This window comes from Beta vulgaris, chromosome 1 (assembly GCF_026745355.1).
Source record: "Beta vulgaris subsp. vulgaris cultivar EL10 chromosome 1, EL10.2, whole genome shotgun sequence".
In the NCBI taxonomy this organism is placed as follows: domain Eukaryota; kingdom Viridiplantae; phylum Streptophyta; class Magnoliopsida; order Caryophyllales; family Amaranthaceae; genus Beta; species Beta vulgaris.
In genome coordinates, this window is record NC_079202.1 from 9,715,198 (window position 1) to 9,728,826 (window position 13,629).

Genomic DNA, 13,629 nt, shown 5'->3' on the forward strand with positions numbered 1-13,629 from the left:
TTATGAGTTAAAGGATGGACTATATTTGTTCTTAGACTACCTTATTGTATCTTTCTTACCATCAATGTAAAATATGTTTCCAAGTTTTAATTTATTGTTCTTATACTACTTGACAATTACGAATTTTTACTATATATGATTAACTATTTATTAACAAATATTGTTATTTATTGAATGATAATTAAGTCATTCATGATATGAAAAAGTAAACTATTACAAAATAAACGGATTTATTTATGAAATATGTATATCACGATTTTATGAATAAATAAACACTTCATATTATAAGATATGTGTTCACTTTTTATTTGTGGTTTTTATTTATCCATGAAAAAAATTGCACTATTTTTTATGACAATTCGATATTATCAATCTAAACAATTATATATGATTTGATTGCCGTTATCCAATAAATCAATCAAATAAGATTGGTTTTAGATATTCATTCCACGAAATACTTCATTGTTATATATATATAATACAATATAAACAAACATCAATCATTCATCTTTATACTTTGTTCAACTTTAATAATACGTTTTGTTCGAACATCATATAAACAATTATGAGTCTTTTCATTACAAGTAAGAATGATTCTTCTTCAAAGATCAATATATTACGATTAGATACAATATACGATAACACAATAGAAAAGGTTAATCATATAATAGGTAATATATATAAATAATATAGGTAATATATATAAATAATTTATTCTTTTTATAATGTTCAATTAAAAATTTTGTTATTAAATTGTATTCATTTGGTTTTAGATATATTTGGAATTATCGTTTCATTTCGCGTACGAGAGTTAATAGTTATGGATGAAAGGTATTGTATTTATATTTCCATTAAGTATTTTATATGTTATATATTAGTTTGAAATGTATTTAATATAGTTCCTCTTTGTACATTTTGGTCAGTTATATAGCTATGAAGATCAAACTTACTACTCAATTAATTGAAGAACATGAAAGTATAGATGAACCTATTTGTATTCTAGGATGTGCGTTAGCCCAACGTACAGGTTTAAAAACAACCGTTATGTGCAAGAAAAAATATAAGTTCATACGCCATTGCCCGTTACCAATTACACGCACTCTACTTATAGCAAATGCAACCCGTTCATCGATATTTAATTTGATAAATATTATCCATGTAAGTTTTTTCTTTAGTGCTTACTTATTTATTTCTATCATTTTATATTTTATTTTGTCTCTTTATTGTATTTGAATGTAATATGTAGGACCAACCAATTAGGGTTATTGGGAATATAGTTGATATCGATATGGGAAGTTTCAAGTTGTTGAATAAATGTAACTTATCATTTACCGTCACAATTTATGATACAACTGGAACTATATGCATTGAATTAAGCGATAATCAAATCGAGTTCGTATTTCAGACAAGTTTATCTATCATAATCCGGTATTTAATAGAGGTATGTCTACCTTTATTAGTTAATTGTTCATTTTACATATTCTTTTTATTTTAATTATGTAATTAACGTAATCTCTATTATATACAGGGTTACGATATGATATTACTGCGTTCAAATTTACTATCCCGTATAACAATGAAGTACGTATTTATTATTCAATCAAATATTGCTTACATGAACATGGGGTTGAAGGTGCATGTTGTTAGAGACATTACCTACGTGTGATGGTCAGAGGAATGTGCTTATTTGTTCAAGTAATATTTGTTATTATGTTATAATGTTATATTCTTTTTAATTATAACTATGATTATTATTATTAATTTTATTAACTATAATTGTTGACTACATTTATTTTTCTTTTTTGTAGGTCTCTATACAAATATTAATTGTCAGAGCACTACTATTCAAATAGGCATAATTTGTGTGGTTCGAAATAAAAAAGTCGAAATAGATTTATTATGAATACTTGAAATTTTATTCTTTCCAATATAAATTGTGATAATATTTTAATAAATATCGAGCATTTGGAAACGTTTCCTTCAAATTATTTGATATAGTATTGATCGAGATCCTTTAACAATTTTGACATGTACATGCTTACCTTAATAAATAATCTGTTTTTCTTTATATATGGAAGTTTTTTGAATTTTATTGAATTCATGACAATGGAAAGTTGTTTGAGTTAAGTATTAATTTATATATATATAATTCCAAAGGTTTACATTATGAAGGACATCAATATTTCGTACTATAAGATTTAGATCGACATAAAATCCTTTGTTAAAGGATCCAATTCGTTCATAAGAAAAATGTCGAGTTTAAAACTTAATTTTTTCAACCGTTTGCCTAATGAAATAACAATCAACATTCTTGGACGTGTTGCTTCTCAACAGCCATTTGATTTGTTCTGTTGCAAATCAAGGTATTGTAAATTTGATTGTTTATAAACTACATTATTAATTATATATTCTAATTATACTTTTTTGTTTTACCTTTTCAATAGTTGCAAGATTCTAAATACCCTTTCTGATGATGACTCTGTCATGAAAAAGGTTGTTATCGAAACTATAATTGATCGTATTTGGATGGTCAATAGTAATGCTAAGATTTTCTTTGGAAGATGCCTTGAGTGCAAAAATCCTGATGCCCTAACTCGATATGGCTTGGTAAGTTAATTTATGATAAAGTTATGGATTATATAACAAACTAATATATGAAACATTAACATATTAATTTAATACAGATTATAAAATATTTCTATTAATTATGTTAAATAAGTGTACACAAATTCAACACCATGTAAATGTTCATATTAAAACCATAGAATGTTTCACAAGTGTTTATTGCTATTTATTAAATTAAAACGTATATATTAATTAATAATCTTTAAAAAATAAATCTTTTGTGTCGTTAATAATTATTTTCCTTGTATATACATATAAACACATAATATAACACATTTTATAGTTTGGTATTGGTTTTGTACGTGTAAAAACTTTCTTTCCTTAATGTTGCTTAAATGTTCCTTATATTTATTTTGCAGGTACAAATTTATACCCATAATAATTACAATAATGGATTGTGTAGCTTGATTGAAGCTACAAAAGTTGGACATGCTATGTCATCATATTTGCTCGGATTAATTTGGCTATCTTCTAAATCCGGACATGATATACAGAATGGCCACTATATTTTGAGAACACTACTTAAACAACTTACAATGGAGTCAATTATAAAGAGTAGAAAGATATTTAGGAGAATGTTAAACACTAAGAAATAGGTAAAATATGTGAGACAAGCCACCTTTGGTTTGTAAGACCAATGAAAATCAGCATATGAAGGGCAACATGTGGGATATAGAAGATGACTATTATGTTCCTAATGGTTATGATACATTGGACTGTTATGATTGCAAGTGCGATCGAGAAGTTCGATTTTTCTACAGGTTATGAAATAGAATATCGTAATTTATGCATTATTCTTATGTATTATCAATGACTACTTTTCGATGGAATAAATTATATGAATAATACTACTTTTGTAGCTGTTAATGTATTGTTACATTTATTACATTATTTCGAGTTATTTTATTAAAATTAATGTTCATACTTTATTAATTTAAGCAATTGGATGTTGGGTGAAAAAATTATAAACTTTTTATTTGCATTGTTATTATTATTTTCAATTACCAATCCTTACATAAAATAATTTTATAAAATAAAATAATAAACTGTGTCATTTTCTCTCAACCATATATACTTTATGATGCAACAATGTATTCAATGTGAAAAACTAACATATTAGGGTTTGAATGAGTTGGCCGAATTTTTTGTCTATAAATAACCCCATGAACATATTTCTTTTACTTACCTGCAATAGTTTTGTTTTAATATCTCTATATAAATTCTATCTTATTGTTATTAGTTTTCTTCTTTTTTTTATTTATTCTCCATGGATTCAAGAGTTCAAACACAATTGAAGAATTATGTTGAACCAACAAAATCACTTTTAGAAGCGTTTTCAAGTTATGAAGAGAAGATTATAGATATAACAACAAAGTTAGATGATTTACATTGCAAAGGTCATGAAACTATGGGTTATTTGGCTCAAATCATGCATGCAAGTAACTAATTTAATCTTGTACGTGAAGTTTCAGATCAAGTGATTAGTGGTATAGAAGCACGTTTGAATGATTAGGAAGATTAATCTATATATTATTAGATATTATTAACATTTTGTCTTTTAATATAATCCTATTTTTAGGATCTGTTGAAAAAATAGGAATTATGTTCGGCTATGTATTTATCTGTTTTTTTAATCAATAAAAAGTATAGTTTATCATGTGTTGGACTTTGATTAATAAACATTAGCTATATAATTGCATTTTCGTATTTGTGCAAATTAAATTTTGAATAAATGCAAAATTAACAAAAAAGACATTAAGACCAATACTTTTCATTGTTTTTTGTTTTAAAAAAAACATAATAAAATAAAAAAATTACGGTTAAATAATATATTTGAAAAAAAGTACATCTATTACATCTAATAGCATATATAAATAGTATGTAATTCCATATTTGTATATAATTGGTTATCAAAAAAACGTATTGTTACATTTTATATAAATATAAAATTATATTGATTGGACGATGTTTTATACACAAAAATTTATATCTTCTCCATATTTTTTCTATAATTAAACATATTGTTTCCATAGTTTGATATCTTTAATTGTGTGATATACATGTATACCAATTGATAATTTCCGAAAATGATATGAGAGTCGGGATTATTTTAATTGATATGGAAATTTTAAAATTTTGTCATTCTAAATAATGTACTCCATTAATTAAACGCATCAACCGAAAATATCTCAATCAATAAATATGGTAATTTCAATTAGTTGTTTTTTTAACATAATAACCCTTTATACCTATATATATGCTAACATACATAAACAAACATTCCTAAATAAGTGTGATAATATATGTCTAATTCGATTTTAAAATCTTTGAATATATCAATCCCTATTTCAATTGAACATATTTTTGACAATATAATTATATTAGTTAATAACGAATATAATTTTATTTTTTATTCCATATATATGTTATATCTCAATGTGATAGCTTGCTTATAAAAACACGTCCTATACTCATATTAATGTGTACAATTATTACAAGATCAATATATTTGAGTGTTTTATCCCCTCTTAGAATTAATTTATAATGGCTTCTGGAATACAAAATGAAAAGAAAATTGTGTCTATTAGTGAAATAGGGAAGGGGATGAAATTATGCACTATTGAGGTTCGAATTATTAGGGTTTGGGAGAGGCCTAATTTCAAAAATCAACTTGAAGCTGAAAGTATTGAAACGGTCTTGATGGATTTAGAGGTAATGTCACTACATGAGATTACTTTTTAATTTCATATATTTTATAAATTATATGGTATACTGAATTTTATTTTATTTTATTAATAGGGAAGTAAGATTCAAGCTAGCTGTCGAAAAGGCCTAATAATACAATTTATGCCAAAAATTAAGGAGGGGGAACTTAGACAATTCTCTAATTTCTTAGTTCGTGAAAATGGTGCTATGGAAAAGTCAACGACACACAATTGTGTATTATCTCTTAAATACGGATCATGCATAGAGGAATGTCGAGTTCTTGATATTCCAAAATTTGGATTTACATTTGCTAAATTTGAAGATATTATATCAAAGCGGTTACCGGACATGTATTATATTGGTAATGTTTATATAAACAAAAATCTTAAAATTATTAATTAACATATTATTGTTTATGTATAAGTGATTCAATTTATTATGGTCTATAATAAATTAATATATTCATTGTAGAGTTTGATTTATGTAAAGCTTAATATATGATTTAATAGATATCATTGGACAACTGACGGGGTACAGTGGAATAACTGAAACTATTAAATCCCGAATGAGGACTATTGAGTTGGTTGATACATGGTAAGTTATATGGTAAACAATTTAATTGCTATTTAAATAATAATATTTTAAAGAATATGTTCTACATATGTATATTAATATATATTGTTATTATGTTTAGTGATGGTGCTATTATTGTCATCATAAAGTTCGGGAAAATAGCTAACTTTCATGGTTTGTTTAGATTTTATCTATTTATTTTATATTTCATTTCTCTATATATTAATATGTATTAAATTAATTATATTATGTTTCTTTTGGAAATATATTTACTCCCTCCGTCTTTTTTTTTTTGCTACATTTTGCCATTTAGGGGTGTTTCAATTTATTTGCTACATTTGCAAATATTTCCATATATAGTACATAGGTCCCACACTTTATTTACAAATTTGCCATCACTCCCTTCTTGATTTTGTAAATGTTTCCATATATAATACATAGGTCACACAATTTACCTATTTGCTTTTTTGTTAATTCCATTTATGTCAATGGTCCCCACTCCCTCCTTGATATTTGTGAAAAAGTGCTTGTAGCAAATAAAAAAAGACGGAGGGAGTAATTTTTTAGGAGAGCTACGTATTTGCACTTCCCGCTATGCTTCAAGATTGTTCATTAATGACGATATTCCTGAAATTAGCAACTTCAAGAATAGGTTGGATTTCGATTTTATATTTATATTTTTTTTAAATATTCATTTTTTTAATGTTATATTTATATTGCTATGTTAATATATATACTAAAAATTATGTAGCTTTTCTTCAAGTGGTGAACAAAAGAGTGGACAATTGACACAATTATCTAATGACACAAATGACTTTCTAAAGGAGGAATCAATCAAGGATATTTCTGATCTACTTGAGATGAATAAGGTTATTGAATGTGTATTTCGTCTATATCTTTTAATAAGTTTATTTAGTATTATATTATGAAACTCATAAAAAATGTATCCTTATATTTGTTTATTATAGGCTGGAATATGTGTTAGCTTGGCAAATATTGAAGATATTGATATTCAATATAGTTGGTACTATGATGCTTGCAAAAGATGTAATAGTGGATTGGTTAGAGAAGGAGATGTAACTGATGTAGGAAGGACAATCATGTTGTCAAATCAACCGTCCCAAGGTAGTATGTACTTACATAATTAAATAAATAAATATTTTGTATTAGTTTTGTAATAAACGAAAAATAATAATATAAAATTTTCGTGCATGCATTGTTATATATTTAATATAATAGGTTCAAGATCAAGTTCATCGTATCAGACAAGATTGCCGATGCTTCGTTCTTAATGTTTGATAAAGAAGTATACAAGTTGGTTGGTAAGACGGCCAAAGAGATACTAGACTTGCAAGACAAGGTTATTATGAATTACTTTGATTTATTAACAATTTTTTTAATTATATTTAATTCAATTAATTATTAAATTTACTTATGATATACATATTACATTATTTATCTTAAGGATGCTGATGAAACAACATTTCCCGAGGATTTCAAGTTTTTGCTTGGTAAAAGATTTTTGTTTAAAGTTAAGGTTCCAGATAACAATGCCATAGATGATAATTTTTCCTACACCGTTATAAGCACAACTAATGAGCAAAGTGTGATTGACAAGTGGATGAGACTTTACATAAAGATTGAGGTAATTACAATATGAACACAATTATTAGAAGAATTAAATTGAATGAAAATTTAATAAGGTATATTCTTATATTACTTTTTGTTGTTTACGTATTTTCTTTTTCATAGCATGACTTATATATGAAGAAGCAAAATGAGGCGGAAAGTGTCAAAGATGGTGGAGAAGAGAAGGTATGTTGAAATTCAAATATGAAATTTTTTAAGAATATAGTTTTTAATTATAATATTTAAATAATTTTGGTTATTTTCTTTTTTACATCTCCTTCTCTAATTACCCAATGAACGTTTCATATTGTAATGTGTAACTTTTACTAACATATTAATTTTGAACTTACAGGAATCTATAAATTCTGAAGGTGAATCATCGGCTTCTCAAATAACACCACAAAAACGACTTATCAAGTTGGAAAAAAATGGAGAGAATAATAATGACAAGTCTCCACTTGAAATGCAAGAATCTACTACAAAGAAGCTTAAGGCCATTGAAGAGTAGTTATTGAGACTATTTCGTAGTAATTAAAGTATAAAATTCCGGATTTTTGGATTATTTATTTCAAACTTTTTTTCAATAATTTCTCCGTTCATAAAGACCTATATTATTGTGGTTGTTTTAAAAACAATTTATAATATTTCATATTGTGGTTTACTTGAATGCTATATTCATACATTTTTTTGTATTAATTGATTGTCTAACTAACTGTTTTAAATATTTTCAGTAGAAATACATAAATACTCATTACTCTTCTTATATAATTGTCTCATAATAAATTATGTATGCGAAAACATAATCACTTTAGATATATAATTTAAATAATAATTTTGATATATAATTTGTACAAGTTTGATAGGTTTCATATATAATTATAGGATATGATTACTATTAATTGAATAAGTGTATTTAAATAAATGATTATGTGAGATATGTTTTCTTGATTTGTACTAAATGAAATATCGGTAAAATATAAATCAATATATACTATAAACCAACATGTAACTAACAAAAATATTATTGGTTATCCGAATTTCATTTTAAATAATATATACTCCCTCCGTTTCCTAAAGATCTTCCCTCTTTCCGTTTAAGGGTGTTTCCAAAAAATCTTCCCTCTTTTGCTTTATTCCTTATTTGGCAAAACAAATTTCCCTATTTACCCTCTCATGTCACTATCCTATGGTCCACCATTACATTATTAATTCAATTTTACTCCTTTTCTCTCTCCTACTTTAACCCCTTTAAATTGCTTATTTATCTTAACTCCTCTCTCTCTCTCCTACTTTACTCACACCATGCCCCACACAACTTGATTTTCCTTGGTATCTGTAGGAACAGTAAGTGGGAAGATTTTTAGAAAACAGAGGGAGTAGATAATACTTTCCTTATAAGAGTTATTAGAATAATTTTAATTTTGGTAAAAAAAATTATACGTTTAACTTTAGGCCTTAAGGAATTAACTCCTTCTACATATACATATATTCTATTAGATCATATATTATTATCAAATATTTTTAGAAAAGTAAATTTTTTCGAATATTCATTATTCCAAAAATTTATGCACTAAAATCATGACCAATATATTTTGAGTTATATATGAATAAGTTCATTACACAACTTAATAGATTCAAAATTACCTCATCACTTTAGGTAAAACAAAAAACTCATTATTATTATGAAGCGTAAGTTAGAAAAAAATGTATACTAAAATGTCTTCCCCAAGAAATTATTATAAACATAATTTCTCGTCTTGCAGCTATTTCTATTGCTGATTTATTTAGGTGTAGAATAATGTACATTATATGTTTAGCAATTGATTGAGATTTTCGTAAATTACATATATATAACATCTATATAATTATTATTCTTTATTTCTAAATCTAGTTGCAAGACACTTAATGATATTTGTGACGATGAAAAAGTTCTACAAAAACTATCTATTAAAAGCTTGCTAAACTTATCGTGGGATTACGTTGATAAGATTGATGATTTGTTTGCACGATGTTTGGAGTGTAACAATTTTGAGGCTATTGTACGAGTTGGAATGGTAACTATTTTTTGGTAAATTAATTATATACATCAGTTAAATTATTTGTATACATTATGCTGATAATTAATATTTTATTAATTCTTCCAAGTACAATATTTTACTCAAATGAAGATTAAAGAGGGTATTGCAAGTTTTAAAAAAGCATCAAATGAAGGTTATTTAGTTACAACCTATTTATTGGGCCTAATAAATCTATGCAGTGAAGATGTAAATTCTAAGGAAGTTGGTTTATTAATGATACAAGATACACTAATTAAGATGGGATTGGAAGGGATTGTCGAATGTCGGAAGAAAATTCGCCATCATTTTTTTATAATATGGATAGAAAATAAAATTACTATTCAATCGGATTTATTTGTATGCTATAACAATATAAAATGTGAGGTGAAAAGGAACCTTTGGGAAGGTGATAATTACAACTATGAAGTTTCGATCATATGAACCTATCATACTATGTAACGCTTGCAAATGTAATCGAGAGCTTTTATTCTTCCTATCATTTATGTCATAATAATATTTAGATATTTATTTTTTAATAAAGTTTATTATTATATTGTTTACGCATTGTCTCCATATTGTCTCATCAATAATAACGTAACTTTCAATTAAAGTTATTAGTAAATTTTTTTTAAATAGTTTAATATTTGATTTGATTAGTATTTGATTTTTTCCTTTTAATAAAACAAGTAAGTAAATGTAAAAAAACACCTGTCAATTACAAATTGCCTTTTTCAAATTGATTTCAAATAAGTCATTTATTTAGTTAACATAAGTATAATTGCACATTTTTTAAATTTCACATATGTTATGATATATTTTATATAGGAAAAAGCAAGATTCACAAAATCAAATCTTATGACAATGTATTTATTGCATAAAATATCGTGTAATATACGTTTAATAAGATTTCTTAAAAAGCAACATATATATAATGTCTTCTCGATTGCTAAATGTGTTGTACTTAAAAATAAGTTATTTATACAACTTATATGATTTATAATTTTATAAAGCCAAACAGTATAAACTAATTCTTAGTATGAAGTCTGAAAATATATGTATAATAGAACGCCTTCCCACAAAAATTGTTGTTGACATTATTTCACGTGTTGGAGCTAATTCTATCAAAGATTTATTTAGGTGCAAATTAAGGTACGAACCATGATCAACTAATTATTCATACGTTTTTACAATATCCTTTATAAATAATGTGTTAAGATAATCATTTTTTTGATATAGTTGCAAGACACTCAATGTTATTTGTGAAGATAACAAAGTTCTACATAAGTTATCAATAGAAAGCTTGCTAAGCTTATCTTGGGATTACATAGATAAGATGGATTTCTTATTTACACGATGTTTAGAGTGCAACAACGTTGAGGCTATTGTTCGAGTTGGAATCTTAATTTTTTCTACAAGAATTTATTCATAATATTTATAAATTGATAGGCCTTCACATTCACATTATAAAGTGTATGTTATCTGATTTTTGTTTCAAGTATATTTTATATTGGTTTATTCATATATATATATATATACATATGTTTTTTTATAGGCATACTTTTTTACTGAATTGAGGATAGAAGATGGTATTGCATTTTTCGAGAAAGCGTCAAATGAAAAATATTTAGTGGCAACTTATTTGTTGGGACTTATATATCTTTGTAGTCAAGAAGCGAGTTACAAGGAACTTGGTTTCAAAATGATACCAAGTACGTTGATGAAAATGGGTTTGAAAGAGATTGTAGAATGTAGGAAGAAAATTCGTTCTAATTTTTTGGGAGTATGGATAGAAAATAAGATGTCTCTTGAATCAGAATTTTATTTATGTGATAGAGGACAAGCATGTAAGCTGGATAGAAATCTTTTTGAAGATCATGAATGCTACTACGAAGTTTCAGATGATCATAGAATATTATGTGATTCTTGCAATTGTAATCGAGAACTTATGTTCTTTTTATCATTTATGTATTAAGTATAATTATATGTTCGTACTTATATATAATGATTTAATACATTAATAATTTGTGTCTCCAAAATTTATTATACCGGAAGTATGTTTGTTATTATAAACGTTTTTACATAGTTTACGTTTTATCCTCCCACCCCTTATTTCAATATAACTTTGAACTAATCATAAAATAATGTTTAGAGTCGACTAATATAATATATTGAGGACTAAATTAAATTATATATTTCAACGTTAATATATATATACGTTAGTAGTATTATCTATTTAAAAAATTAAAATTGTAAATGATGTGTATTAACAGGAAATATGTCTAATTTAAGGTAATATTATCTTATAATATCCATTATGATTCTGATGTTGACAAATAAAATAAAATATATTAAGGTTATAAACCTTCCATATATATTACATGATAATTTAACCTAATCGTAGCTAGGTAATATTTGATAACTAAAATTAATGCTAAAATCAGGATTGAAATATTTGCCAACTATACGTAGATATGTATTCCTATTACATAATATATATTATGTATGTATATCTATTCTCATAGTTTATAATATTCATTCAAATGATATATTAAGATATAGTATGATTATTCATTTTTAACATTTCAATTCATTCACCAATTCGAAATGAATAATGAAAATGATGATCCAAGTGCATCAAAACAATATCGTCATATTAAAAAGGGAAGGGCTTCAAAACGACATGCATATCATACAGGTATGTATTCATCTAACCGTTTATAGTTAGGTTTTATATATGAATAATATGATATTCCATCTTCTTCCCAATAAATACAATATAACTAATTATTAAATTACAATTAAACTATAAACAAATTACAGTAACTAATTATTACATTTAACATTTCACGATATTGATAGAATATCAAATATTTCTTATAAAAACTAATTATAAACGGTTTAGTAATCATTTTTTAAAGCAAAGAAAAATAATATATAAATAGTATAATATATAAGTATTAGGATTTTCACCTAAATTCTTCATATATTTGTGCGATGTGTTATAAGTTGGCTGATTATACTAATGTTATTCGAATGCATATCCACATGAAAATAACAAAACAAATAAAATATTATTATTTCAATAAAACATTATATTTAAGACTATTAATTACAATTGATGAAGTTATTAACTTTCAGAAATATCAAACACTATCTAATGTATATGTATTTTATTCCATGGCAATATGTACGTTTATTATTTATACAAGTATTTCTTCTACTAAATTATATTTTTGATTAGCAGACTTACTCGAAATCCAATCCCATACTTTGTCGCCAAGAGTAGAAGAGGATTTTACAAGTCAACGCTCTCATTTAAGCGATATTTCAAATGGTAAGATATTTATCATTATTTCATAACTTAAATTTCGTCATTTTCTAATGTTTATAGTTGTGACATATTTGATAATTTAAAAATATATAGTTGTGACAAGCTTTGAAACACAAGTGCAATCAAATGAAAATCCATATTCACCAATCATATATGCAAGGGGCAATACACAAAGAGAGAAGTACAAATTAGCAAGGGAAAACAAGAAATATATATTACATAAAAAGTGTAACAAGAATCATAACATGTTACATGGTATGTATTGTTCATTGTATTTGTCTATACATATTTGCTTCTAATATATCATTTAATATTTGTGGTTATGTGAAATATAACAATTTTTTTGATTTTTTGCAGATAATGTTAGTCAAGACCAAGAACTAGATTTTCATTCTCAAAGAAATCACATAAGTTGTATTACTCAAAGAACTCCTTTATGCAACATATCTAATGGTATTTCTATTCCATAATATTCCCATTATAATGTTAAAATAGTTAAAAGCTCATGAATGTAGTTATTTTTTTGTACTACTCTATATGTAATTATAGATGACATACAATATGTTATAGTAATAATAGATGGGGAAATTTCCATTGGTAACCTTGTGTTTTTTCGTTTTCCCATTGGTGACCTTGTGTTTTTTAAAATCCCAAAAATAACTTTAAAATGTGATTAGCTTCACAAACGTGACTTTAATGAAGTGTTAG

General features: G+C 25.3%; 1 protein-coding gene across 1 annotated transcript; it reads left to right on the plus strand.

Moving 5' to 3' along the window:
* Positions 1-5,169: 5,169 nt before the first annotated feature.
* On the plus strand, positions 5,170-8,041 carry LOC125494093 (uncharacterized). Its single transcript, XM_057391067.1, has 9 exons — positions 5,170-5,337; positions 5,425-5,692; positions 5,841-5,925; positions 6,656-6,773; positions 6,873-7,006; positions 7,144-7,264; positions 7,370-7,549; positions 7,657-7,719; positions 7,886-8,041. Exons 1-9 carry the CDS (start codon positions 5,170-5,172, stop codon positions 8,039-8,041), a joined length of 1,293 nt encoding a protein of 430 aa, XP_057247050.1.
* Positions 8,042-13,629: the final 5,588 nt, after the last annotated feature.